Source organism: Phascolarctos cinereus, unplaced genomic scaffold (assembly GCF_003287225.1).
Source record: "Phascolarctos cinereus isolate Bilbo 61053 unplaced genomic scaffold, phaCin_HiC Scaffold_4;HRSCAF=312, whole genome shotgun sequence".
Lineage (NCBI taxonomy): Eukaryota > Metazoa > Chordata > Mammalia > Diprotodontia > Phascolarctidae > Phascolarctos > Phascolarctos cinereus.
Window position 1 is genome coordinate 476820057 of NW_027555847.1, and position 27048 is coordinate 476847104.

At 36.7% G+C, this 27048-nt stretch overlaps 2 protein-coding genes across 4 annotated transcripts in view; one reads left to right on the top strand and one right to left on the bottom strand.

Annotated features, from left to right (window-relative positions):
- Positions 1 to 12310: 12310 nt before the first annotated feature.
- Positions 12311 to 18030, bottom strand: CHCHD7 (coiled-coil-helix-coiled-coil-helix domain containing 7). 2 transcript variants are annotated; one of them, XM_021005925.2, is made up of 5 exons: positions 17922 to 18030; positions 17234 to 17424; positions 14443 to 14515; positions 13036 to 13134; positions 12311 to 12431 (listed from the first exon to the last, which is right to left on the bottom strand). In XM_021005925.2, the coding sequence occupies exons 3-5, from the start codon at positions 14494 to 14496 to the stop codon at positions 12327 to 12329; spliced, it is 258 nt and encodes an 85-aa protein (XP_020861584.1). In that variant the 5' UTR covers positions 14497 to 14515; positions 17234 to 17424; positions 17922 to 18030; the 3' UTR covers positions 12311 to 12326. The 2 variants fall into 2 exon arrangements, with proteins under 2 accessions (XP_020861584.1, XP_020861583.1); XM_021005924.2 differs by lacking the exons at positions 17234 to 17424; positions 17922 to 18030 and adding an exon at positions 17042 to 17200.
- Positions 18031 to 18542: 512 nt separating this feature from the next.
- PLAG1 (PLAG1 zinc finger) overlaps positions 18543 to 27048 on the top strand; it is a 71346-nt gene continuing 62840 nt past the window's right edge. For both annotated transcript variants that reach the window (XM_021005944.2, XM_021005943.2), the window contains exon 1: positions 18543 to 18744. The gene's annotated coding sequence lies outside the window, so the exon portion shown is untranslated. The remainder of the gene's footprint in view (positions 18745 to 27048) is intronic.

Sequence of the window (27048 nt, forward strand, 5' to 3'; positions counted from 1 at the left end):
AGAGCTGACCTCAAGATTTTTCTCTTGCTTTCATTTCTCACTATTATGGACAAACTCTAGGCAAAATTCAAAGTGAAACCAATCTTTGGAATCCTATCATTTCTCTTTACATCTCTCTTAGGTTCTCAGTGCCCTCAAACCACACAAATTTCACCCCCATCCACATCATTCTATTGCTCTCTATGTTCCCCTCAAAATGTTTCCATTTTTAAATTACTTCTGTCTTCCCTTTTGTCTCCCTGGACTTCTCCCCAACTTTTTATTTCTTTCCCTAACAAAGCTTCCCACTCATACAGGTTTTATCAGACTTGACTATTACTTTTTGAGATACATTAAAATTAAAACAAATTAAATCACCCTTACTTTCATCTCACGCAGCAGTCAGGCAGTCCATCAACAAGCCTTTATTAAGCATTTATGGACTTCTAGATCACATGACTAAGAAGTTGGATGATGACATTTTATGTGATCCTTACCACCACTCAAACCTCTCCAAAATAAGAATTAAATTCGAGATAATTTTAGCTTTCTCCATGTTCTAAGACATCAAGAAATCTCACGAGGTAGTGAGGTAAGAATCCTGGTCTTTATACTCTGGCAGGGCCACACAGTGTTTCAATATAACTCAACTCTCCCTCTCTCAACTTTTACCTTGTACTGTGGAAAGTAAAAGTGCTCTTCTTGGGACTGCAGAGACAGCATGGGAGTATGCTATACTGCAATAGTGCTCAGAGAAAAGAGGTACAGAGGGAGTTTAGATAGAATGCCAGCATATGTGTGGGGCTCCACCAGGCTTTATGGAAATGGGATTGGCATCTACCTAGTACCGGTTCTATCCCAGCCAAAATCACTTGGGTCACAAATTAAGACCAGTGAAAAGTGAATTCCCCAACAAATGAAGATATTGTGATAGCTTTAAGCTCCATCCCTGTGGAAAAAAGCCATGCAAAGGGAAATAGTCAGAAAGTGAATGATAGAACAATATAGGGAAAAAGCAATGAAATCACCAAAGATCTCAGGATGAAGAAAACTCAGTTAAAGATTCTGCACACATGCAGATTAACTATCAGGGAAGATATTAGCAACAGAAGAGAATATGACCTCTTGATCATCTAAATAATTTTAAACATCTCTGAATAAACATAGTAAGAAAGAAAAATTAATCAATACTTGAAGAAATGGGGAACCCTATGGATTCCTAAGAGAACATGGAACCACATCAGAATGTTCTGAATGGTCCAAGAGGAAAATAAGGATTGCAAAAGCAGAATTTATGGCCAACATAGCACAAATAATCAGCAAAATAGAAAAACTTTTATCCGCAGTAGCAAATCTTGCCAAAGAAACGTAAAAGAGAACAACTGATGGGAAATTCAAATACACTGCAATAAAGGACAATCTGGAAGGAGAGAAGCAAAAAGTGATAATGTTAAAAGAAAACATAATCTCTCTACAAGCAATATATATCTAGAAGAAAAGACATAATTCTTCCAAAAGAACATGACCAAAACCCCTCCTCTGAATTTCATAATATACGAAATAATACAGGAAAACTGCTGAGAACTTCTGAATATGGAAAATAAAGTGCAAGCTGAAAGAATCCACTGATTGTCTCTGGAAAACAAACAACCCTAAACTACCAACTCCAAGGCACATAGTAGTTAAATTCAACAACTCCAATAGCAAATAAATTCTTCAAGCAACCAGGAGAAAGACCTTCAAATAAAAAGGAAAGGAAAGAAGCCTCTTGTATGCCCAAGAGAAACCACAGAAGGAAATGGAATAATGTGTGCTAAAGAGCAAAGGACATCAAAATGCAACCCAAGATGAAATATTAAATGTTTATTATGTGCCAAGCATTGTGCTAAGTACTGGGGATTCAAAGAAAGTTAAAAAACAGTCTCTGTCCTCAAAAAATGCACATTCTAAACCATTCCTGTGATACTACAGTAAGTTTTAAATAGGGAGTGCAACACTTTGTTACCAGCGTGAAAGTAGATTTAGATCACCAGCCTCATCTAGGTCCCTTTTGGTCTTATGGGTGATTTGGTCACATCATGACTGGCATAAAAGACGTTAAGAGAATTTCCTCAATTTAACTCAAAAAGTAGACTGAATTCAAAGATCAGGAGATGGGGACAGACCATATACACAAGCTTAATGTTTAAATACTTCTCTGGCTAACTGACTGTCCAGGTTGTGTCTAAATCTCAAAAGAGCTGGTGTAGTCTAAAGGGCTATGAACTAAAAATGAGGAAAATTATATAATAGTTGTTATAATTCACCAGAAAAACAGAATGTGGCCAGAAATAGAGACCCATCAGACAGCATCTCAGATCAGACACCAACAGATGTTAAGAAGAAAGCATAATCCAGTAGAGTTCTCCAGTACTGTGCAGCAATAGATAAAGCAGTTTGAAGTCAGGTGACATCATAAGTCAATAGGGGTACTGACAACCTTGAGAGGGAGTAAGAAGAACTAGAGAGGTATTCCAGCGGAGACACCACCCTAGTGATGTGTTTCCTTCTCTCACTTCTGTTGCCTTGGGCTTGCAAGTTTCTTACTTAAAATATGCCCTTTAAAGGCATAAAAGGATAAAAATATGTCTTGCCGTTTATTTTGTTATACTATTTAATTAAATGTCTCTTGCTTATGTAGACGATTAACCAAGGTGTTTTGAATTTCAGGTAATTTTCAGGGAGTCCACAACAGATGGTGACCCAGATTATATCTAATCTTTGATAGGATCATAGATTTAGAACTCTGTATAGTTGCATTGGTCCAATTTCCTTATTTCAATGTTGGGATGAAAAAACTGGAGATTTGAGAGGGTTAATGATAATAATAAATAATAGCATTTATATAACACTTTAAGGTTTACAAAGCACTTTACAAATATACCGTTTTATCCTTACAACTCTTGGAGGGAGGCACTATCATTATCCTAATTTTACAGATGAGGAACCCAAGGCAGAGGTTAAGTAACTTCCCCAGAGTCACACAGATGATAAGGGTCTGAGGCCATACTGGAATCTAGATTTTCCTGACTTCAGATACAGTGCTCTATCTGCTGTGCCACCTACCCACCTAGGTGACTTGTCCGAGATCACAAAAGTAGTAAATTGAAGAGCCAGGAATCAAATCCAAGTCTCCTAACTCTAAGTGCTTTTTTTCATTCCATCAGATTAATATTAATCTTTTCATTACAAAGAAATTGGAGGGTGACAAGAAGTAATTGGCACTAAAAGTATTCTAAGAAAAAGGTACAGGATTAGGGCTGAAGGAAGTGGATGCATGCAATTCCTCAGCAACCCAAAAGGAAACTAAAAAGAAGAAATTTACATTATAACTTTCTTGTATATTTAAAAGGATTAGCAAGCTGTACATAGTAGATTTGCAGTTTCATGTGCAATCATCTTTGTATTATACTATGTTATGGAAATACTTGTTTTATTCCATAAACTAAAAATAAAATAAATTAAAAAGAAAAGGAAACAAAAGCCAAGAAGATGAGGATGACATTGCCTCCCCTCTCCTGTCTAAAGAATGGGAGATACATGTGATGGACTGTGTCTTATTTCTTGAAAGAAACCATGTAATAATTGCTATTGGATGGGGATTTTGAAACATTGTGAAATAGGCAATTTTTAAAAAAGTATTTTAGCCTCTCAATTGGTTCTTTTTCTTCAGCAAAACTTCATTTACCCTGTCTTTTTTTTTTTAAGATATGCATTTATTGACTCTAGGCACTCACCAATGTCAGTGTAACCCTTGGCTGATCAGAGCTCACCTTAGCTGGACATTCTCATACCAAAAGAGGCCAGGGAGGGAGATATTTGAGATCCATTAAATCATGCCACTTAATGGGATCAATTTTACTGATTCTAAAATTTGCTGGGGAAATAAAGTGAGAGAAGGCAGAGGTGGGGATTCAGTTTACCACGTGGCTTGTAGAATATGTGGGTTCTGTGTCTGGAAGTAAAATGGAAGTTAGGCTAAACTCTAAAATAAGGGAAAAGCTAAATAGCATCCTGGCGAAAGCAGGGTTCCCTATCAAAGCATTTTGGCTGGGGGGAAAGGGCAGATAGAATGTAATAAAGTTATGGTTTTCCCTTTAGACAAATTTGTAATCCAGTTTAAAAAAAAGGGCAAAGAAACATGTAGGTAAAAGTTAGTCAAGGTTTTTCCATTTCTTGCATGATATATAGAGAACTGCACTAACTAAATTGGATATGAGTTTGAGCCTAGCACTTCTTCCTAAGGGAAAATTTCATGGAGAAGGTGGATTTTATAGGCAGCATTGAAGCAAAAAATAGGGATGTGGGTTAGTTAAGTGAGGGGGTGTAAGAGACTTTCTAGATGTGAGGGACAACATGACTGAAGTCTTGAGGACAGGTCACCAGTGGAACTAGCCTAATTATAGCAGAATTAACCTTTCTATTCTTTTGACTATTTTGTTTTTCCAAGTGGTAGAGAACAGGAGTTTATTAGGGGTGTGAAAGACATCCTTCAAAAGTGGAAATTATATGCAGAAGCTGTCAAGGGATTGGAATGCTGTTATACAAGGTGACGTAGAAATCTAAAATGCAAGAAACATAAAGATGAGAAGAAATCCAGTCTACCAAGAATGTATCATAAATTAAAAACAAACAAATCAACAACAGCGCAAACCCCCCAAAGTTCTGAACGGTTAAAGTTGCCTGTGTTGACAGGAAGCCTTCCAAACACCAAAAGGATATAATCAATTCAATTATCCAGGGAGAAGTTATCCATTTTGCTTCTCATTTGGACCCCTTTTTTTTATTTTTTTCATCCTTCCCATTGCCTCACTCTTAGTAACATCACCTCTCATTAATACTCTATTTTGGAGGATGGGTTATTGAACTCCAGTGCCTACCACAGTATATGTATCAGGTTCCTAATCAGCATTTGTTGCTGTTGGTGAATAAGATAGATGTGAAATCCATCAGGTTGTAGTTTTTTGTTGTTGTTGTTTGTTTTTGTTTTGTAATACTCACAGTTCCTACAAAAGTAAAGAAGGAGAGGAGGTTGAAATATCTTAGCCAGTCAATAGCTTTGTGGAAGGGGTAAAGGAATTTGGGTACAGAGGACTATAGCAGATATTGATTCAGTTCAACCCAACATTTATTAAACATATACTATTGTCAGAGTACTGGAGATTCTGTCAGAGGACCTGAGTTCAAATTCTGCCTTTGCTATTTACTACCTTCTACAAGTCACTTAATTACTCTGGATCTCAGTTTCTTCAAGTATAATATAAGACAGAGTAGATTATATCTAAGCTCTCTTCTGGTTTTGAACACTATGATACCCAATGTACTCAGATAACTATGATGTAAGGGCGAACAAAACAAATGTGAAGAAGAGGGTCAGGCAAAGTGCTACAAGAAATTTGAGGAGAGGGAGGTGGATGCAAAGTACAAGGAAAATGGAAAACTTTGAATGTAGAAGACCTTTTTATTTTAATGGGAGATGACAAAGACAAACCTATAAACACAATACAAAGATAAGTAATAGATGCAGACATATAATCATGCACACAAACAACTTCAGGGTTATGCACATTACTATTAAGCCTTAAAAGTGGTAGGTAGGCAGAAGGGAAACCTGTAGGTGGGAGTGAAGGGTTACTAGAATAAACAGTGACTAGTGCAAGGTAGAATTAGCCTGGGCAGGTTTTACAGAGAAGGTGAGACAAGCTACATTTTGAAAGAGTATAGGGGATTGGTTTGAAGAACACTAGACTAAGAAATGGTGTATTCTAGAGATGAAGGCCAAGTCACAGTGAATAGATTTCACTTATCTCTGTCATATACCTTATTTCTTCTTTTTTAGGATGCACTTCATTTCCATGAAGACAAAGTTTCTCATCCAGAGCATTGTTTCCTAAACTATGATGAAGGACTTTAAATGATCTAGAACAGAGGTTCTTAACCTTTTTGTACATGTCAAGGACCCTTTTGGCAGTCTGGTACAGCTTGTTGACCTCTTCTCAGAATAATGATCTTAAATACATGCAAGAAAATATATAGGATTATAAAACTGGAATACAGTTTTATCAAAATGTTTATTAAAAAAAAAGGTTCTGGACCTCAGGATAAGAACCTATGATCTAGAAGATTTCTAATTTCGTATTTCATCTGTTCTACCCTTCCCCTAGTTCTGTTTTTACCCTTTTTTCTTCTGTTATATACGGCTATAGAGGATCTGACGGCAACGTTAGTAGATAAGAGGTAATAGTAGCTTACACTGATACAACCGTTAAAGTTTGCAAAGTGCATTATATACCCTGACATTTGATCTTCAGAACAACCCTGTGAAGTAGCTGCTAGAGTCTTCCTCTGTGAGATTAGCTTTCATCTTCCCTGTATATATCTTGTATGTACCAAGTTATTTTTATGTTGTCCAACCCACTGGAATGTGAGCTCCTTAAGAGCAGGGGCTGTTTTTGTCTTTCTCTGTATACTCAGCACTTAGTGAAGTAGTAAACACTCAATAAATGCTCATTGGATGGAGGAAAAGAGTGGGAGAACTACGAAGAAGACAATATTTGGGGTGGAAAAAATACAATAAGAGTTTAAAAGTGAAAGCGTGTAAATATGTTGAAATGGAAATAAGCCAATTTGGCTACCTATTAACACTTCTAAGAGATAATTTTTTTTAAAGAGTGGTAGTAGGAGAGTATTAGAATTTTTAAAACTAATGCTGAGGTTTTCTTTTTTTCCTAGTACTAGAGATAATTCAGAATTAGTTGTGATTCTCATTTACTGTCACTGGGTTTATACAGAGGCATTACAAATATTTTTAAAATTTGTGTACAAAAGCAATTTAAAAGATGTGCATACATATAGTATATATACAACTTTGAATTCACATATACATGTGTGGAGGGGGAAGAAAGAGGGGAAGGAAGGAAGAAAGAGAGAGAGAGAAATGCAGTGTTTCATAGTGGATAGAGACGGCCTGAGTCAAAAAGATTTGGGTTCAAGTTCTGCCTATGGTAAATATTGGTTGTGTGACCCTAGCCTAGGCAAGTGACATTGCAAGAGTAGCTTATTTCCATTGGTAATGGCAGTTCCCTAAAGCAATAAAATCATAGATCTAGACAAAAAAAGTGTATGAGTGCATATGTGTGCATATACACACATGCATATATCAAACTTTTTGAGTACATATGTATATCATATAATATCTATAAAGGCACATCTATGAATGTTGTGTGCATATAAAAATAGGGTCTGGACCTGTGATTTCATTGCTACAGAGAACTCTTAAATGAGAAAACTTTCTCTACTAATGTAGGTCAGTACCTTCTTTGCCAAGAGCACTGTAAGATTGTGACTTACCTAGGGTCAAAAGCCAGTATGCGTCATTGGTAGGACTTGAATTCAGGTTCTCTTGACTATACATTATGTCACATTGCCTTTACGTATTTATACACACAAATTACTATATATGTAAAACTTTGCATTAAGAATTTGAGATTTTGACACACCTTTATTTTCATTATGGATGATTCTTGAAATTAATTCATTACCAGAGGTAGAGATTATTTCTATAAATATGCAGATTATAATTACTATAAACATGCATAGGTCTTTAAAAGAAAGACTCATATCCTGCCATGAACTGCCTAGGTCATTACCTTCTTTTTATTTGTGTCAACATTCCCTTGTTCCTCACTGCTTGCTCCATTTTCTTGGTCCCATTCCTTTTCTTTAGTCACATTAATATACAACTTCGAAGTTCACCTCATTTTCTTTTAGTTCTTTCTATAGATAACAACAACTGGTAGAACCCTGAGTATGGCAGCAGTATATCTGTGCACACTTAACTCAAATTATTTGATATGGGAAGCAGAAGGTGCTGAGAAGGGACACAGGTAATCAATCAGTAGGTAGGTTAATAAATGTTTTTGCAGGCTGATAGATTTTTTTTCCTAATATTTTAAAGATCCTTTCAAGCAGATGATAAGTATGCTGTACTTGTTGGGATTTCATACTTCTGCTGCACAATAGCACCATCCAGTTGTCAAACAAAAAAGTCAAGTATAACTGAAAGAAACCATCCAGGCCCCTACACTGCAGTGTGGACAACTTGCCCCTAGATGAAACAAGTAATTCACAGATGTGACTATATTAGGATTGCTATTAATCAATATTCTTCAAAATACTTCTCTGAGAATTTTGATTTTTAATTGAAGCAAAATCCAAGTTCCCTTTCCTCATATATCAGTCAGAATAAAGCATTTGAAACATAACAAAAAGGGTAAGCATTTCTTCTCATCTTTTTTTAAAACATAAGTAGGAGGTAAAGTCAATTGGTAAAAATGCTTTTTAGTTTTGTTTTTTTTTAAAGTATTTTAGCTTGTCTAAGTTTGCTCTAAAACTATACTCAGAAAGTTACTTCACATCAGTGAATATCAGATGAGTAGATGAAGTAGAAGGTCATATAGAGTTATCTGAGGGTTGCCAAAGGGCCTACTCCAAACCACCTTTCTCACACTCACAGAATATAGTGGGAAGGTACCACAGTAGCCTTCTAATCCAACCCAGACCCAGAAGAAATCCCACATTCTAACATATCCAACAAGTAGTCATCAACACTGCCTGAAGAACTGAGTAGAGAATCCACTATTTTACAGTTCATCCTTTTGAATTAAGGAGTCTTCTCCCTAACCTTCCCTATTTTGCTGCCTGAAATATTCACCTACACTTTGTATTGAGGCCACATCTCCTACTGTAACAGAACCAGAACTATACTTGAATCAGACCTTGATTCAAATTCTTGCTCTGGCATTTACTGCACGACTATCTTCGAGTTACAACTGCAGACTCAGTTTCCTCATTTGTAATATGGGGATAATAATGACCTATCTCACAAAATTTTAATGGTTGTGTAAATTATCAAGTGTAAACACATCATGTAGGTAATACTTCCAGTAATATATAACTACATATAGTTTTCTCACCCAAAACAAACCAAAGTCATAGGGTATAGGACTTACTCAGGAGAAGCCTAAGAGTGGTGTATTGGCAGATTCATGGCAGCACAAGAACACTGGGCTATGAGTGGAAAGCAACAGAGTGAAAAAATGGTAAGGTGTTGGACCAATTAGCAATTTTACCCTAATTTAGCAATTAGGGTATGCTGTGCTGAGACTTAGGCTTTTTGTTTTTGTTCTTGAAAGTTGGGGAGTGTTTTGTGTTGACTCAAAATGCCAATAATATTTTAGTCACCTCCTCGTTAAATTTTATAGGAAATCTACTTATGGGATGACAGCTTTGCCAATTGAACTATTATCAAAATTACTATTTGACTGCCATAATAAAAGATGTTAAAATTGAAAGCCCTCTAAGAAATACTTTATTTAATGATTGAAATGGAAACAAGAGTTTATATAAAATGTATATTTAACTAAGATCATTTCCAGAACTATCTTAATTTCTATACAGTAACCAAAGAAAACCTAGGAAATACTACTTCCAGATGAAGTCCATAATTTCCATAACAATGCATCTTTATTCAAGTATAATACGGAGCTTTGAATTGCTTAGATCAAAATAACATGATTACACTATATTACAGAAATTATTAAGTCTTCTTCGTTTTTTTTTTTTTAACTTATGCCATGTAAGATGGTCTGAATTTTGGCAGAGTTCCATTCATCACTAGGAAATATTTCTGATGAAAATGCATTTTTAGTTTTAGAAAAAAATCACAAAGTACACATTTACTTGAGTGAAACAAACATTTGATGAAACCAGTTTTAAGTTCACTCTTGAATTTCCTCCCCATCCCAATCCCAGTCCCCCCACACACACACCATCATGGTTGTTTTATTCATGGTTGAAATATAGCCTACCCTTACAAGGTTGACTAAGCTTGATAGGTTCAAATTCAGGAGAAAAAATGAGTACTATCTAGTGCAAAATGGGCTTATACTACGCATGTTGTAGTAGCATTACTTAATAGCTGCTTCTTCATCCATAAAACTGACACTTCCATTACTTACCTGAGTTTCATTGAGAAAAGCCCTTTGTAAACCTTAAAGTATTATCTAAATGTTATAGCAAGCCTGTAATCTAACTCCAGGTTCTAGAAGTTACCTTTCATTCACTCACTCAAGACAGTCACTGTCCTTGTAGAACTTAGTTCAGTACACAGCCTAGAAACACGAGCTAACTGTAACTTGGCTCACTGAGTAAATGCAGTACAAATGTACAAAATAGGGCTGGCTAGGCAAGTTTTTTGTGTTGTTTTTTGCTGAATTCACATGGAGTGGCAAATCAAAGAAGGCTTTGTAGTTCCAATTAGTTTATATTTACCACTTATCTCAATACTGGATACTAGGAAGCATTACCAAAACTTTGCCAGACTTCCACTAGACCATAGCTTAAGGTAAATTTCCTATAGACTTGGAAATCACAGGGCACTAGTACTCCAGTTATCTCCTTAGTCCTACTGAAATGCTGCTATAGAACAGGAAAGATATTTATCAGTGGGGAGCTACATTTGTGAAGCAGGTAAGGATATGGAGCTATGATGTTTGCAATCCCTTGGGATGAGATAGTGCGGAAGAAGTTAGTAACTCGAGTCAGAAAAGGATTTGAATCCTATCTCTGATGTGATCTATGTGACTTTGGATGAATCACTTCATCTCTCTAGGCCTCTATTTCTCCATCTGTAAGATGAGGTGGTTGGACTACATGGCCTCTGAGGTTTCCTCAAGTTCTAGATCTATGATCCTATATCCATAGTACATGGGACAAAAGATACATAAGGCACTGCCACCTAACTCATAACCACTCTTTAGCAGCAGCTGTGACACTGGATAGAAGTTGGGCCTAGAGCTGACCCAAGTTCAAATCCAATCTCTGACACTTATTAGCTAAATGATCCTAGGCAAGTCACCTAATCTTTATTTCAGTTTTCTCAGCTGTGAAATAGTGAACAGCAGCACACACCTCACTGAACTGTTGTGAGGATTAAATAAGCATGTAGCACAGCGCCTTGTACATAGCAGGTGATATATAAATGCTTATTCCCCTCCTCATTATATTTTAGATTCAAGTTTGATGCCTAGTTTCTAGTTAATTCCAAAGCAATGTTTCAAACCCTTAGGGTCTTAAATCATGGCACCCTCATTTCCCACACCTGTAAAATGGCAAGGGAGGAGGGGAAAAGAAAAAAAAAAGAATACATTAAAAATCATTTACTCAGTGTCACTCAGTAGGAAGGAAAAAGAGCAGGGTAGAATTAATCATATAACTTCACCACCTAAATTGTTTTCTCTCCTAGATCCTGGCTTAATAATTTTCTTAACTAAGGCTAACAGGGATGATTGAAGGTGGGAAAAGAATGTGTTAAACTGAGTCACCAGAGTTAGGTGGGACTGGAGGACAGAAAGCCATTAACTTCTCCATCCTGCCTACAATGCCAACAGTATGTAAACAACATGTGAGTGGCTGTGTACCAAACTTCTTTCAATGTGATTTTGTTTGAAAAAAATGCACCAGAACAGGAAAGCTAATAGTAATTGTCATACTAGATATACTGTGGTGATGTTATCTGGATTATCTTCTTAATAAGACAAAAAGAGATGTCTTTATTGAAGTGATTCTTGTTGAGGTCCAAATTCAACTAGGCAGTCTGTGAGGTATCTTTCCAATTCAGATTTCTGACATTACTTTCTGATGCAGCATGGAAGAGTAAATTGAACATCAAATGACCAAAGTTAGAATCCCTTAATACATAAATGATCTCCAACAAGTTTCCACTTCTCAGTTTTAGTTTCTTAATCTGTAAAACAGAACATTTAATACTCATAGTACCAAACTTGAAGGGTTTTAGAGGATCAAAGTGTTAAATATAAAACACTATTATAAATGCAAGACATTGCATTTATAAATACATGTATAATTACATAGTATGTCATTAGTAACAATAGAATTATCCCTTGAAACATTAACCAAGTTATTTTCAATCTGACATATTTGCAGGAGCTAGAAATAGTTAAAAGTATTTACCCTTAACTCTGGGTACAAAATACTATGTCTTCTGTCCTCTGTAACATAAGGTTGCAGTTGTACCAGGTCTGTGTTAGTTAAAAGAAAAAAATATTTAAGAGAAGACACTATGGAGGAGTTGGTGCCTGGGGGTGAGGAGGAGATAGGGAGAGAAAAGAGGGAAGATAAATTGTTTGGAAGTAATGTTGGTATAAAAATCAAAATGCATCAAATATATTTTAAAAGATCTGGTCCAAAATATCAAGTCAAAGAAACAATATTATTCATATAAGCCTTTAATAGGGCATCTTTCCCATTGCTCCCAAGATTTTTTCTCTTTCTGCAGCTGTGGGCATAGGTGGTTTAACTCCATTTCGTCGTCTTTCCACCATAATGGCATTCTAAATATAAGCAAACAAAAATCAAAGTTAATTTTATATTTATTTTAACTTTACTCCATTACTTAAAAAACAAACAATTTTCCCCCCAAAGGCACACTTTTAAAAAACACATCCAAGTTTCAAAGGTCAAGTTAAAACAAAACAAAACAAGTCAGGAAAAAATGCACCCCTTAAGAATAAAAAGCTTTGACAAGTGATGTTGGCAGTTATCAGTGGTGGGGATGGGAGGAGGAGGAGGAGGAGAGGTAGAAGTCTTTCCCTTAAGTTCTATGTGTGTGAAAAGTTTAAGAACAAAGTAAGCCTCTACTAGCTATTTTAGAGGTAGTTCTAATGTCTAATGGTAAGGCTGTATTGCATAAAAACATCTCTGAGTAGGAGACATTGTACCTTTGTTTGACACAACAAAGCTAGTAAATTTGAATAGGAAAAACAAGTTAACCTATCATGCTACTATGACGGAAATGGAAATGGTGAAGTTGAAAATAACTGCTAAGCATCTGCAAACTTTCAGGGCTCTCTTTGCTCTGATAATCACAATTAACAATAGACATGGGTTGTGATTTCCCTACATCTCATCTTTCAAATTGGTATTAATTCTACTTACCCAAAATTTCCTGCAGTTTTTGTACTTCAAGAAGCAAGTGGTACACATTTTCTTGTCATAATTATTTTCATCCATACATCTGGTAGAAGCATCTGATTCCTTTAACATGCAAAACATGCAATATTTAATGATGGAAAGATAAAACCAGTCCATTTTGGAAGCCATTTCGGAACACTCATGGACAAAATTTTGGTTTAATATTTTCCAATTCAACGTGTGTGAGAAAAATATTTGGCATCACACTTCATTTCTCCCTCGTAGTCTTGACACCCTATCTGTAGGGGTTAGGAAATTCTAACCAAGGCAGACCAAAGAGGTAAAACCAGGATACAGATGATCTTTGAGCCAAATTAACTTTAAGAAAGCCTAGATTATACCTAATTCACCAAAATGTCTTTCCATCAGACTATTAAATGCCATATGCTAAGTAAGCAATTTTTAAAAAAGAAATTAAATTCCATTTCAAATATAAGTCAGGAAAAAAAAGCTATGTGAATTTAAAGGAGTATAACTAACACTTGGGAACCAAGTTTAAGTAGTCTGAACTGAACCAGAAGTAGACTGGATTATCTCAAAACATCAAAGTGAAAATGAGTTAATTTCAGTTAGTCAACTATAGAACTATATGAATATCTGCTTTCATAAGCATAAGAAAACATGTTCTTTCCAAACAGGCTCTTTTAATTATAATAAAGCTACTAGGAACTATTTTAACACATGAAAAGATCTAAGTTTACATGCCACCAAATTTTAAAGTGAATATACATACATATGAGAGAATGCATTAAGGATTGAGTGATATGGTTTTCATTGGCATAAGTTTCAGATGGGGGGGCAGAACCAATGAGTAAGTATTGCTGGTCATACCCAACAAATGCCAATAAAAATTTTGTAATACAGCATTACATTTTGTTTATGCTATATCTTTTAGAAGATACTTCAGTTTTAAGAAATTAGTTCTATTATAATAGATAACTCTACTGTTAGCTTGCCTCAAGGACAGCACTGAATGGGGTAATAGGAAAAGAACTTAAATTCCAATGTCAGTTTTTAAAATGCCATACCTTCCAACTTTCCATATAAGTAATAAAAACTACATTTGGTCTAAGATTCTTCTCTGACATTATATATTTGTGTCGAGATATCAAGTGATAACAAAATGGTTTGATATATACATGTGTATACATTATACAAATGTGTAAGAAAATAAGTGGGTGCTCAATAAATATTCTGATGGGCTAAATTGTGAATATTTAAAATATTCTATGAAATAAGGATACAATGGTTGAGAATTTTTTAAAAGTTTATTCAATAATTACAAAAATACAGAAACTCTAAATCACAAAATTGGGGCTTATTCTTCCAACTCAAAAATCTATGAAAGTTAAACAAAAAAAGCCATCCTACCGGCAAACAAGGATTTACATCAGGGTCTCTAAGTCTCTTCACAACAACAGGCATCCTAATCTTCTTACTGCAGCTAAAAGTTAGAAAGAAAGGTTATTTATATAAGTTTTTAAAATCCTATTGGCACAATTGCCTGAAACATTTAAGATTATATTACTCTGAAAAATTTCAATTAAGTTTTACAATTAGAAACAGGTACTTTACATGTTTTGCCCTACACTCATAGTTGCTAATAGTTGTTTAAATTTTGTCCAAATCTACTTTGAGAAGTAGCCAGACCGTTCAAGTTCATGTGTGTTTACCTTTATCTCCATATGTATACAATATACAGTTACATATAACTACATTTACTGTATCTAACTATATGTAGTTTTATATACATAGTAACTATATAAATATATAACTGATTAGTTCATATTAAGCAATTAAATATTTAAGGCTGTTATTTAATGAAGTATGAACTAGTTAAAACCCAATTAAGTTCAATTCAAGTGTATGTAAATTGGGGGGAGGGGACAAAAAGGTGGCAAGAAGGATCAAAGAATGATACAGAATGTTAGAGCTGTTACCTGACCTTAGTGATGTAGACTAATCCCCTCTTTGTAGTTTAAGAAGTTAGAAGGATGGAAATAAAAAAGAGATGTAGGGCAATCACTGTCTTCAAAAATGCTGTAACACATAATTCCCACTTCATCACAAATCATACTAGTTAACTGATGCTGTCTCAGATAAAAAGGCTTCCACCAGGGAATGACACTGAGGCATATTAGCCAATACATTTATAGCATTTTAAAGTTGAAGAGTGCTTTATATATGTTCTCATTTGAGCCTCACAATAACCCTATGAGGTATTCAGTTATCATTCTATTTTACAGTTAAGAAAACTGAGGTTTAAAGAAATTAAAATAACTTGCCCGTGATCAAATATATCTGTTAAGTATCAACAGCAGAATTTGAAATCAGGTCATCCTGACTCCTATGTCCAACACTATACATATCCACTATACTTGCCTCTCTCTGGTGCAGTAACTAAGGCCTGCCTCAGAAAAAAGTCGTTATAAAAGGAGTAAGTACTGGATGATACCTTCACTAATGCTGCCTCTGATACATAATGGTTGTGATGCTGGGGCAAAGCACTTAATCTCAGTGTTCTAGGCAACTGTCAAGCTTTAATTTGCAGAGAAGTTGATAACCTGCATTGATAGTTTTGTTTTTCAATGAAATTACAGGTCCAATCCTTATCCCTATAGGTATATTGTGCAGTGAGCTTTTAAACCATCCCAAAGTAGCAGTTTTCATAGGAATTCAGTTTCTTCCTTGATTAGATTCTTATGAAATATTTTTTCAGAAGCCTTTCATGAAGTTTGAGCATGTTCTACTGCTGATTTCTACTCTTACTTATCAAATACTACCTAAAGGAGATGCAGAGAAATTCATTAAAGGTGGCAGCACAACCCACTAAATTAAGATGATTATGAAGTTAACAGTGAATTTAAAAATTACAGTTGTAACTGTTATGATTCAATTCTCACATCCCAAAAGAGAAACACTTGTCTTTATTTTGACAAACAGTACAACTAGGCTTTTTTTTTGGGGGGGAAGGGGGGGGTTTGGGGAAGCCTAGGGAGGAAGAAGAAGAAATTGATTCTGGGGGATGGTATATAAGATTGTATAAGATTAAGGGGGTACCCAGGCTAAATTTCTTATGTGGGCATAGGAGATGTCTGAAGAATTATTCCACATATGATCATCTTCCAAGGGTTAAGAAAAAAGTTTAGTACCTTCAGCTTTAACTAATGTCAATGAGGCTACTTTAATAAAAGTATAGTTAATTCATTTTCAACATTTAGAAAATGCAGATGCGGATGCTCTAAAGATATCAAAAATGCTGCTGAACAAGAAAAAAATGTAATTGGGAAATAGTTAACAAAATAAACAAAAATGCAATAAAAGATATATAACACTAAAACTAAACCAATACGTGGCCTGCAGGGATCCTTATGTATGGCTTGATGGCCCTGGTTCTTGTTCAGTTTGAAACCACTGTTCTAGACATAAGTCCTAAGTAGAAGTCAACTGTGATTCAAGTTAATAACTGTTAAGTATCAACAATTAGAAGTTTCTTTTCTTCCTAAGCACATTTTTATATCACCCTATTTTTCCTTGTACAAGGACAAAGTGCTATGAAATGTTTTTTTTTTCCTATTCACTCAAAACACTGGTGCTTACCTTTAGGAAACAAATACCTTGTTTTCAGTTTACTGTTTAATCAGACATCTACTGGAACTCAAGTGGTTAATATGACTTGAAACTAGGCAACTTCTTCTAGGAAGGATTTAAGGGTCTATTACTAAGACTGAGAGAGACGTGAATGGTTTATTAATAGCAAGACCTGCTCCTTTTCCCCTTCAGTATTTATACTCTGTGACCCTATTATCAAAAGTGCTTAAGTTTCTCAAGGTTACTATACCCCAAGCAGAAATTATCTTCCAATAAAAAACAGTCGAGTTCAAATCAAAGTCCATTTAGATTAAGGAAGTAGTTAGGTGGAAGACTGGATATAAAAAACAGAATTAACATGACAAAGGTCTTGAGGTACCTGGTCCACTTTCTGAAGGTGAAAGGAAGCTTTCTACAGTGGTTCTGGACAGTTCCTCTTCCTTGCACCCTTAAAAGCCTGCAAGGACCCTCCCGTAAGGGGTCAGTTGGGAGGGGGAAAGCAGCAGACAGACTGCTTGAGCTCTCCCTCCTCTCCCTTCCCATCACTTCCAGGAAAAGCTCAGAAACCTACCCAGGAAGCTCTCAAATTATTATTCCTTGGTATTACTCCCCCAATAGTTGCTGTCTTGTCGGCTCCTGATTTGCTTTGGTTCGGGGAGGGATCGGCATATCAGGGAGTACGTTTGTCCCTATCAACCGGCCAGACCGCTGCCGGGGGTCGGGGCTCCCCGAGGACCGACGGCTCCAGCCACTAACCAAGGCCTGAAAGACAAAACCAGGGCATTCCACATTGGGTCACGCGAGGAGGCTGCTGCTTCAGCTGGGGGGTGAGGGGTGACTGTGACCTCTGACCCCGGGGAGGGCCAGGATCATCTCACCAGCAAAGCTCCCCCCACCCAGGAGCTGAGAGTGGGGGCGATGAATGGAAGGGAGTAGAAACAAGGAAGTGAGGTGGGTCTTCAAAGGTAATACCTGAAAGGGGGGGTAAGTTTGCCTACACACACACACACACACACCCCTCCCCAGTGGGAAGGAGAGGTCACCTTCCCCGTCCCGGTACAAATGGGGAAGCTGCTTCCCCGACCTAGTGAGTAGGGGGGAGGAGACAGAGCCATGACTAGGCCTGGAACACGCTGTTCCGGACCAAGGAGACCGCGGGGGCCCCGGCTCAAGTTGCAGGACCGAAAGGCAAGGGTGGGGGAAAGGACCAAGTACATCCTCGCTCCAATTACCCCAGAGGAAGAAGGGAACCCCCTTACCTCTCACCGCAGCTACCCCAGCTTCCAGGCCGTCTCCAGCTCCAAACACGTCAATGGCTCACGCAGCAGCGCCTTATGTAGCACGCAGCCTAACTCGCTGCCCCTTCTCCCCCCAGTTGCCCCTTTGTCCAATCGGTTCTCACCTTTATGTGACTGACAACCGGGCCGACCACTCGAAGACTTCGATCCAGCCGGCCCTTCCCCACCCCCAGCTCGCGAGGAGGCGGGAGCGAGGGAGGAGGAAAGAGGGGGGAGAAGCCCGCGAGGTATCCGCCTCCCTTTCTATTTCCCCCTCCCCCACGCTCCCCCCAATCTCAGCTCTGCGCCCACCCCTTAACACCAGCTGCAAGACTGACGTCCGCGTTCACCAATCGCCTGACCAGAGCTGGGCTCGAGGCCGGCAGCGGCGCCCAATAGCCGGGCCCGGCGGTAGAGGGTGGCGGTGATGGGGTGGAGGGGAGGAGGGAGGATGAAGTGGGGGGAGAGGAGGGCGGGCGTGAAGGGGGGGAGGCCGGAGAGGGGCGGGCCATCAGGGAGGCGGCGGCCCGAGCGGGCCGGGGGAGGCGGTGGCGGCGGCGGCGGCGGCGGCGGCGGCGGCAGCGGCGGCGGCGGCGGTGGGCGCGACGTCGGCTGCGGCTGCGGCTGCTGCAAGTTGGGCTGCAGGGGCAGCGCATACACTACAATGGCTGCTGGAAAGAGGCGAAAGGAAACAATTTCCAGGCCCGCCGCGTCCAGCCCGAAATATGAGAAAAAAATTATTAGAAATTCGGCGGGCGGTGTAAAGGCGGCGGACGGGCCGGAGGGAGGATGTTAAAGCCCCGCGGTGAGTTCTCCCGGGGTCCGGGGCGGGCGGAGAGGCGTTTAGCGGGGGAAATATCAGGGTTATTTAAATTATGGGACGAGCTGAGGGGGCAGAGGAGCAGCAGCAGCAGCCCCGCCGCCGGAGCAGGAGCAGCCGCCGCAGCAGCAGCAGCAGGAGGAGCAGGAGGAGGAGGAGGAGGAGGAGGAGGAAAAGTTTGTGCTCCTCGCAGCCCCTGCTCGGGACCCCAGAGAGAGCAAAATAAAATGAAAAAAAATAAAATAAAATAAAATCATTGGAAAGGGCAGCGAAGAGCCCCAGCTCCCGCTCCTGCCGGGGCCGGAGGCGACGCGTCCCGGGGACCAAAAGGTGAAGTCGGTGGGAAAAAAAAAAAAGAAACTTTTTTTTCCCCCTTTTCTGAAGGGTTTGGAAAGTTTGAAAAGTTTTTTTTTCTTCGCCTCCTCCTCCTCCTCTCCTCCTCCTCCTCTCCTCCTCCTCCTCCTCCTCTTCTCTGGTGCTGTGAATATTGTGACAGCAGCAGCGGCAGCAGCGAGAGCGGAAGACATTAGAGACCCGAAAAATCAGGGAAAAATTAATATAAATTCAGTTTTGAGAGTAAACACTCCGCATTTTCCACCAAAACATCCCCGGGGAAAGTCGCTTCCCAAGGGCCCCGGCGGAAACCCGCAGTCGGCAATATTTGGGGGGCACTTTGAGTGACTTGGGGTAACTTTGCCCCTTTTTCACCAGAGGTTTTTCTTTCCAGAGAAATGAATTTGTTTTTCCCCTTTCCCCAGGTAGGAGAGTTGGGGTTGGGGTGTTTTATTTGCTTGGGGGGAGGTGTGAGCCCTGGAAGGGGGGGTTGCATTGGGGGGGTAGGGGGAGGGGGGGTGTTAAATGAAAGCAGGAGATCTGCAGAGAGCAGGGACAGCTTGTTGTCAGTATCATAAACAACCAAAATGGAGGGAGAACTCAGGCATATAACCAAATAAAAATTTTTAAAAAATCACAAAAAATGCCTAAAAACCCGGGATGCTCCCCCTTTTCTCGCTAAAGGTAAAAGTATCCACCGCGTTTCCCCTCAGGTCCATTTTGACTTTGCAGGGACCAAGGAGTTAATATTTATTTATTTTTTTAAAACTTTCGAAGGGCAAAAGCCTTTTATAACTCACAACCGACAATGAGAAAACGTGAAAATCCGATGCAAGAGAAGGAGGGAGAGGGAGGGGGGAGGTGGTAGTGCAGAAACTGCTAAACTTATTGGTAATGTGGACTGATCTGAGATAAGATAAATGCTGCATTTGCTATTTTATAACTCCCTTTTCGTGATCTTTGCGTGAGTTTTGGAAGTAAAAGAAGGGATGTCTTTATAATGTCACTTTCTTCGTACAGTGGGTACGTGTGATTAAAAGAATAAACCTTTCCGGCTGTAAATTGTATTTTCGTTGCCTTTACGTTTCAGGTTTTGTTAGTGGCTCCCTCCTTTATTTAAACTGAACTCTATAGTAGTCAGGGGTAGAGGTGATGTTGCACAGGGAGGACAGAGAGTAAGCTAAGTGCACCTTTTGGGGAGGGCTGAGGAGTTTTTCGGTTTCTCTTTTCCTGACACCTTTGTTTCACCTGTTCCTCTTAAGTAAAGAATGTAAGTTGAGGTTTTCTCGTTTTATGTATATAAAAGGATGATGCCTCTTGCATCACATTGAAGTTAATGGGAAAGTGCTGCTGATGTTGGTTCCACGTGGGATCAGGGACAGAACAGGGCATGTTAAAGAGACAGCTTCTCTTTTCTTATAGTTATCATCACCTATGCAGAAGCTGTCTCTGGACCTAAGGAGCCAAAGGTGCTTGGGGGGGAGTACTATGGGGGGGGGCGAAAGGGGGGGGGGAGTCTTTTCTTTATATTACAGAAGTACATTCATCTTTGGGAGAGATGGAATGGGATGGAGTAAAAAACTTCATAAGAGGGATAAATGTGTAGATTTGTTTGTATCCAAGCATTCCTTTTGTGTAACAAGTCCTCACAGGAACTTTTTGTGTTAGATTACTTTGCTTTGGAAACTGATTTTGGAAGGAATTTTGGAGAAATGGAAATACTTTAAGGTATATAGTGTAATAATAGCATAGCACAATTTGAAGTTATGAATCCCATGCAGTGAGATCAAAGGGCTCTGTTGGTCACTAGTGGTATTTTATAGCCATTTTATAAAAACTTTAAAATAAATAATAGCCACTTTGGCTTATGGTAGATTGTGGGCTTCTTGTTGAAAATTGTAAACAAGTTTGGTTTTTGGTTGGGGGGGGTGGGACTTAAACACTTGAGCAATGGCCATTCCTGTGAAAGTATGTATGAACTGTGGATAGGCTTACATATATATATTCACTCTAGAAAGGTTGTACCATACATACTTCTCCTATGGCTCTGAGCCTTTAAAATGTTTTTAAGATCACAAGAACAATTACATTGTATCTTTTGATATAATTTATTTGTCTTAGTAACTGCTGAATGTTTACCTATTGTAAGCTATATCACCTGCCCTCAAGGGTTTGTTTTCCATTAGTTTAAAAAGCTGTAATGTGTTAGTGATGATCTGTTTGAAAGTGTGTACAATGTATAAAAAATTACTTGCACTGCATTTTCCACAGGTGTATGCAGGTTTCTGAAAGAAATCCTAGTTTTTCTTTTATATTTAATTCTTAATGAAAGTAACTTAAATACTTAGTGGTTCTTTTTCTAGATAAGAGAGCTGAGCTTTTAGGCTTCCTGTGCAAATCACCTTTCCTGCTGTATAAACATGATGCTTTTTGTAGTCTGTCGTATGTTAACCTGTGTTCACAACTGATCTCTTATCTTTGCCACTTCTCTAAAATGTCTATAACTATACCACACTAGATTAGTTGAATATCAACTTGTGGTTTCTGATTTTGGAAGCAGTTAGAATTTTTTTTTAAAAAACTCACTTTAAAACATTAAATCACATTAGCTACTCTTAAGTAAATACTAAGAAAATAACTAATCTACTAATATGAAAAATTGAAGTTGAATTTTAATAACTGTCTCTACTTTCAGAGATCTAATAATGTTATCAATAAAGCCTTAGTGGACTTCAGTTTTCATATGCCTTTTCTTCAGTAAAAGGCAAAGTTACCATTGCCTCAGAATAGGCAGAAATGCATTATATGTTTAAAAGAAGGGAAACAGTACTTGAATAAACCAGAAAGTGACATCAAGAAATCAGTTTTCTGTAAAAGTGAATGAAAAGCATTTGCTGCAACACAAGATAGATCATTGAAATGTTCAGGTTACTTGGAAACTTCATGTTATCATAAGTTTTTTGTCAATTTAAATAAAAGCAGTAGTATTGTGATTCTCTTTTACCCCTGCTCCCCAAATAGTGTGAGTTTGAATGTATGTTTCACACAACTAGCTACTGTCTGAATTAGAAAATACTACCATGTGTACTAGTATGGAATTAGTAATTCCTAGGGGAGTTCTCTTTTGATAGAGCACAACATGGTATCTAACTTGAATTTGCTTTTTTTTTTTTGTAAAGCTTTTTCTATGTACCGGAAATATTGCCTGTTGAGCATCCCTCTCCCCCAGTTGCTGCTAAAGTCTGCTGATTTTCTAAAGCTACCTTTTCTGATATTCTGAGGATGATGCATAAATCAAACCTTCCTCCCCACCCCACAGTTAGGATTAACAATGCTTTTACAGACTAAGATCTTATTTAAAATGTTCCTAATCTCACTAATTCAAAGTTAGTGAGAGTTCTAGGAAGAATTTAGTTCTTCTATTTAAGGAGAAAGAGATTCAAGGGTTATTATTGATAACATTCCCAGAATAGATCTTGTCAAAGTGTTTTAAACTCTGTAGACATATTTCATCCAATTAAGATAGTGGATTTTATTTATTGATAGTCTTAACTTTAGTTAAAAATGAAGATTGTTCATTTTCCTACTTATTATCAAAGTCTGCCTTTTGAGCATATCATGGAGTCTTGATTGCTGCAGTGGATATTTTGGTTGATTAAGTTTTCTGTAAAAGATGAGTTTGCTTTTTAAGGATTAAATTGCTTCTTGCTTAATTATACTTAATGTTTTGTCTTTTATCACACACTTTAAAAGATATAACTTTATCACATAGGTAAACTACCTTTGAAGTCCTAGCTATACAATCAAAGTGATAGTGCCAACTTGGAGGGTTTAATATGTTTTTATTTAGATCTTTTTCATTCAGTAAATGAAGCTGTCTTAAAATGTGTAGGCTAATAAAGTGGGTGATTTCACTTGCATAGCTTCATTTACATTGCCTAGGCTTTTATAGTGTTTCTAATAGGTCTCTACATGTATTTAATCTGGTGAAATCTAAAACTTTTCTCTTTGTACTAATACTATCTTAGATTCTTAAGTTCTTTGAGTAAAAGAAGAGTTTCTGTGGAAGTCTAGAACAAATGAATCTGTTCCTCAAAGTGTAGGATAGAGGAAAGGTAAAAGGCATCAGGGCTATAAATCCTCCCTTGAAACGTTTTTATGTTTTAAGTATCTTTGATAAAATATTTGAACACTTCTTCAGAATAACAGTTGGTATTCAGATCTGTACAAAAGTGAGCATTTAGATTCCTTAAAATTTTAATGCAAACAGAAATTAGCAGAGTAGGCACCATATTTAACCAATTAGTAAATGTTTAGGTAGCCTTAGAAAAGTATTTACAAATAAGTTAAATATGATGGTAAGGTACATCTGTATTGATGAACTGTAAGCTAAGTATGATTTTACAGTTCTCATATAGGGTTCCTTTCATGCTTTGGGCTAAGAAACCATCTTGTTGGTAAAAATTTTACCTTTCAAAAATCTGTCATTATCACACACAAGCTTTTTCAAATGCTTGTCACAGATTCTTCAAACCTGAATACAGTATATCAGTATTTTAAATTTATGGCAGACTAGCATCAAGTTAATTTGTAAATTAAATTTATCATCAAAGGAAGTAAAGTTTTGAATTGATTTGAATTTAAACTAAAAATTTCATATTATAATAATTTTCCATAGTTATTGCTGTTTAGTTATCAGTGATTGAGGCCATGAAAAGAATGCATATATGAAGACTTAGTAGAATTTGTTATAGTCCCATATTTGAAATTTTCCTTTTAAATGGATTGGCCTGCTGCCCAGTATTTTGCATCTTTACTTAATGTGTACACCTGTCACTACTTCTTCTTTGCAGGGTAATATTGGCAAGAATATGGTGGTATGGAACTACCAAGAGCACGTTGGTGTTTTTGTTTTCTACTTCTCTGTGTGGTGTTGAATTTGTTGTTGAGTTGGGGGGGGGGGGGCTCCTTCACTTTTTTTTAGCTTATGATGCATTATGAAACATTCTTAGGAGAGAGAAGGAATGTTATGTCACTTAAAAAAATTGAAGTGGTGTGATACTATTCACAGAAGATGGGGCTCTTCTCAGAATACATTTAAATTGTTAGTATTTAAATAGTCCCTGGATATCTTGTAAACAGAGTTACTGCAGGATCATGGTATTAAAACTAACCACAGTGTGTGTTGGGAATTTGAGATGACTACCTAAGAAATGTGTGTGCATACTTGCACATTGAGTGAGCGAACTTATGCAATTATATCTTAGGTTAACAGGATAAGCAGTTTTGCCTGAAACATTTCCCTATACGTTGCATTACCTTTTCTAAGTTAATATTTTTTCTTAATCTTGAAAAACAAGTATTTCTAAAAATTAGACAGTGTCCAAAAGCAAATAAATTTTTTTATTCCATTTTTAAGACCAAATTTTTAACGAATAAAAATGTATACATGTATGACCATAACTGAGGGCTAAAATGCACAAAATAGATGAGAAGCTTATGGGTAGATAAGAATTTTGAAATAAAATAATAATTATGGTGAGTTTAAAATTTGATCTATGTAAATTCAAGACCAGTAACTACATAGCCAAATGTTTAGATATACGAAAAATAGGTGACCAAGAGAAGGGGGAACTTAAATGTATTTTACCATAGATTCCAGAGAGTCTGCTTTTTAAACATGACCTTCCAAGTACCATTCTTAAAGAAGGCTATTTTTTTCCCTAATCACATTAAAAGAAGTGACATTTTGAGAATTATTTATAGTGATTATTTGGGTAAATTTCTTTCAAAAAGAAAACAGTGTATTCTATGTTATTTTAAATGTAGGATTATTTGAAATTGTGGCCGGCTGAAGTATACTAAGATCCTTTTAGTTTTATTATTTTCATCATCAGAAACTGTCAGAAACTATTGACAATAGCAATTTTTTTAATATTACCTGCAGTTCATCTGATAGTCTAGAATTTGCTTTTTGATTAATGAAACCAGGACAAAGCTCTTTAACCATAAACAACTTGTCTTCTGGATTCTGTGGGACAAATTTTTATCATTTCTTACAGACCTAATATAATCTGAAAGATGTAATGGTGGCTATCATTTCCAGAGTGCATTCTCTGTACACAAGGGTATGCTGTGGATTAAAAGAATTACTGCTTCATCTTAACAATTAAGCTATTTCTTACTTAAAGAAGAATATAATTTTGTTAGTGTTTAGTATTAGAATTTTTTTATTTTACTAGAAAATATTTTGAGAGGAAGAGAGGCATTGTAATTAAGGGGGGATGGAATCTAACAAATCTTTGCTTTTAATCACTGTCAATCAAGATTCTGTGTCTGGTTAATTTCTTCATTTCTTCTGAGAGGTGCATATTTTAATCACAGATATTTTACTTATATTTTGCATGCTATTATTTGAGTTACATATTTTATTGATTATTTAGGATTAACTAATAGTTAATCTCCGAATATTGGTATAGATATTAAATGTCTGAAGGAAAAAGCTGCCATGTAAAGTTGACATCCTTTGGTCTATAGCTGTTCAATCAATGTCTGTTAAAAAGGTACAGTCATTCGTTTTGATTAAAATTTAGGGAGATCCTAAAATAAAAAGTTAAAAAAAGGGAATTAACTGCCCTAGCTAAAATATCAAATGTAGATGTTGGTAAAAAGTTCCTTTAGTTCACTGGAAGATAATTTAAACAATGTTTTTTCATTGTTCTTAGGAAACTTTCAGTAAACTGAACCATTGAACTTTGAGTAGCTCAAATGTGGCCGATGAAAATAGGTGACAGTTTAGTATAAATCTATTGGATTTTCTCAGTTACTTGACTTTTTTTCTTTAGTGTTTTAATACTGGGATTATAGATAGAGAACAATTGCTTCTGAATACATCCTAATAGAAAGATATAAGTAATGAATTAGGTTATAATCAGCTTTAGAAAAAGAAATAAAAATATTTTGTGGAATAAGACTGTGCCTTTTTATGTACACCACTTTAGTATAATTTGTTAGTATTTTTTTTACAAATAAATTGAGAAATTATATATTTCTATGAAAGTAAAGTACTTTGATCTGGGAAGACTTCTTCCTAATTTAGATAAGACAATCTTTTCTTGATGTAAGCTTGTGAATAAAGATGACTATGAACAGTGCTTGTGATCATAATCAACATTGTTAGGTTGAATTTGATTATCCTAAACTTTTAAAATACAGTGTTTCCTAGAAATTTAAAAAATGGATTTTTATGCATTTTTCATTTAAAAGTTTTTCTCAGTTTATCCATATTTTTAGGCTTCCTCAGGCATTAATAATATTTAAGAGAAAAAAAGCAATTCTGGAAATTTATAGGGTTTCATAGTAGATTAAAATGAGGCTATAGAATAAAATAGGAAAGTAAATTGCACCAGTGTGCTGGGAGCTGTCCCAGAAGTTATGAGTTGGAGGAGGGTGAAAAGGTCTGAAAAAGAAGCAGCTTGCCAATGGTTAGTGCAAGAAACTATCTCAGTGTGATGCCCAAAATGTTTTATCTTTTTCTCCAGAAAGTGTTTTTAAGATCTTCAGAGTTATCTGAGTATATGCATAAAATAATGTACAGATCAAATTTAGCTTAATTAAATTTATTTCATTATACTTTAGGAAAAGTTTGCCTTTCAATAATAACAGCAACCTAGTATAAGTGCATGGGAATTAAATCATGTAAGATAAATTAGTTTTTGGTCTAATTTACAATATATTTTTAACAAGTAATAGAATTAATTGGAAGTAGGAAATGAGTTTTAAAATTTCAGCTGGACAGCATGATCAGTTGCTTTGAAACAAAAGAAAAATGAATTAAATGAATTATTTTTCTTTGAATCTATTTTTGTTTATTCCCTGAAGTTTATAAAAACGGTTGATAGTTATAAAGAAGGAAGGCCTTCAAGTAGCAAATGTTATAAGATAATTGATGACAAT

Excerpts from the sequence above, each read along its gene's own strand:
- CHCHD7 (XM_021005925.2), bottom strand. The coding sequence starts at position 14,496 with ATGCCTGTTGTTGTGAAGAGACTTAGAGACCCTGATGTAAATCCTTGT. Across the intron at positions 13,135-14,442 it reads ATGTAAATCCTTGTTTGCCG|GAATCAGATGCTTCTACCAG; the intron begins GTAGGATGGCTT and ends TGCATGTTAAAG. Across the intron at positions 12,432-13,035 it reads AAAACTGCAGGAAATTTTGG|AATGCCATTATGGTGGAAAG; the intron begins GTAAGTAGAATT and ends GCTTATATTTAG.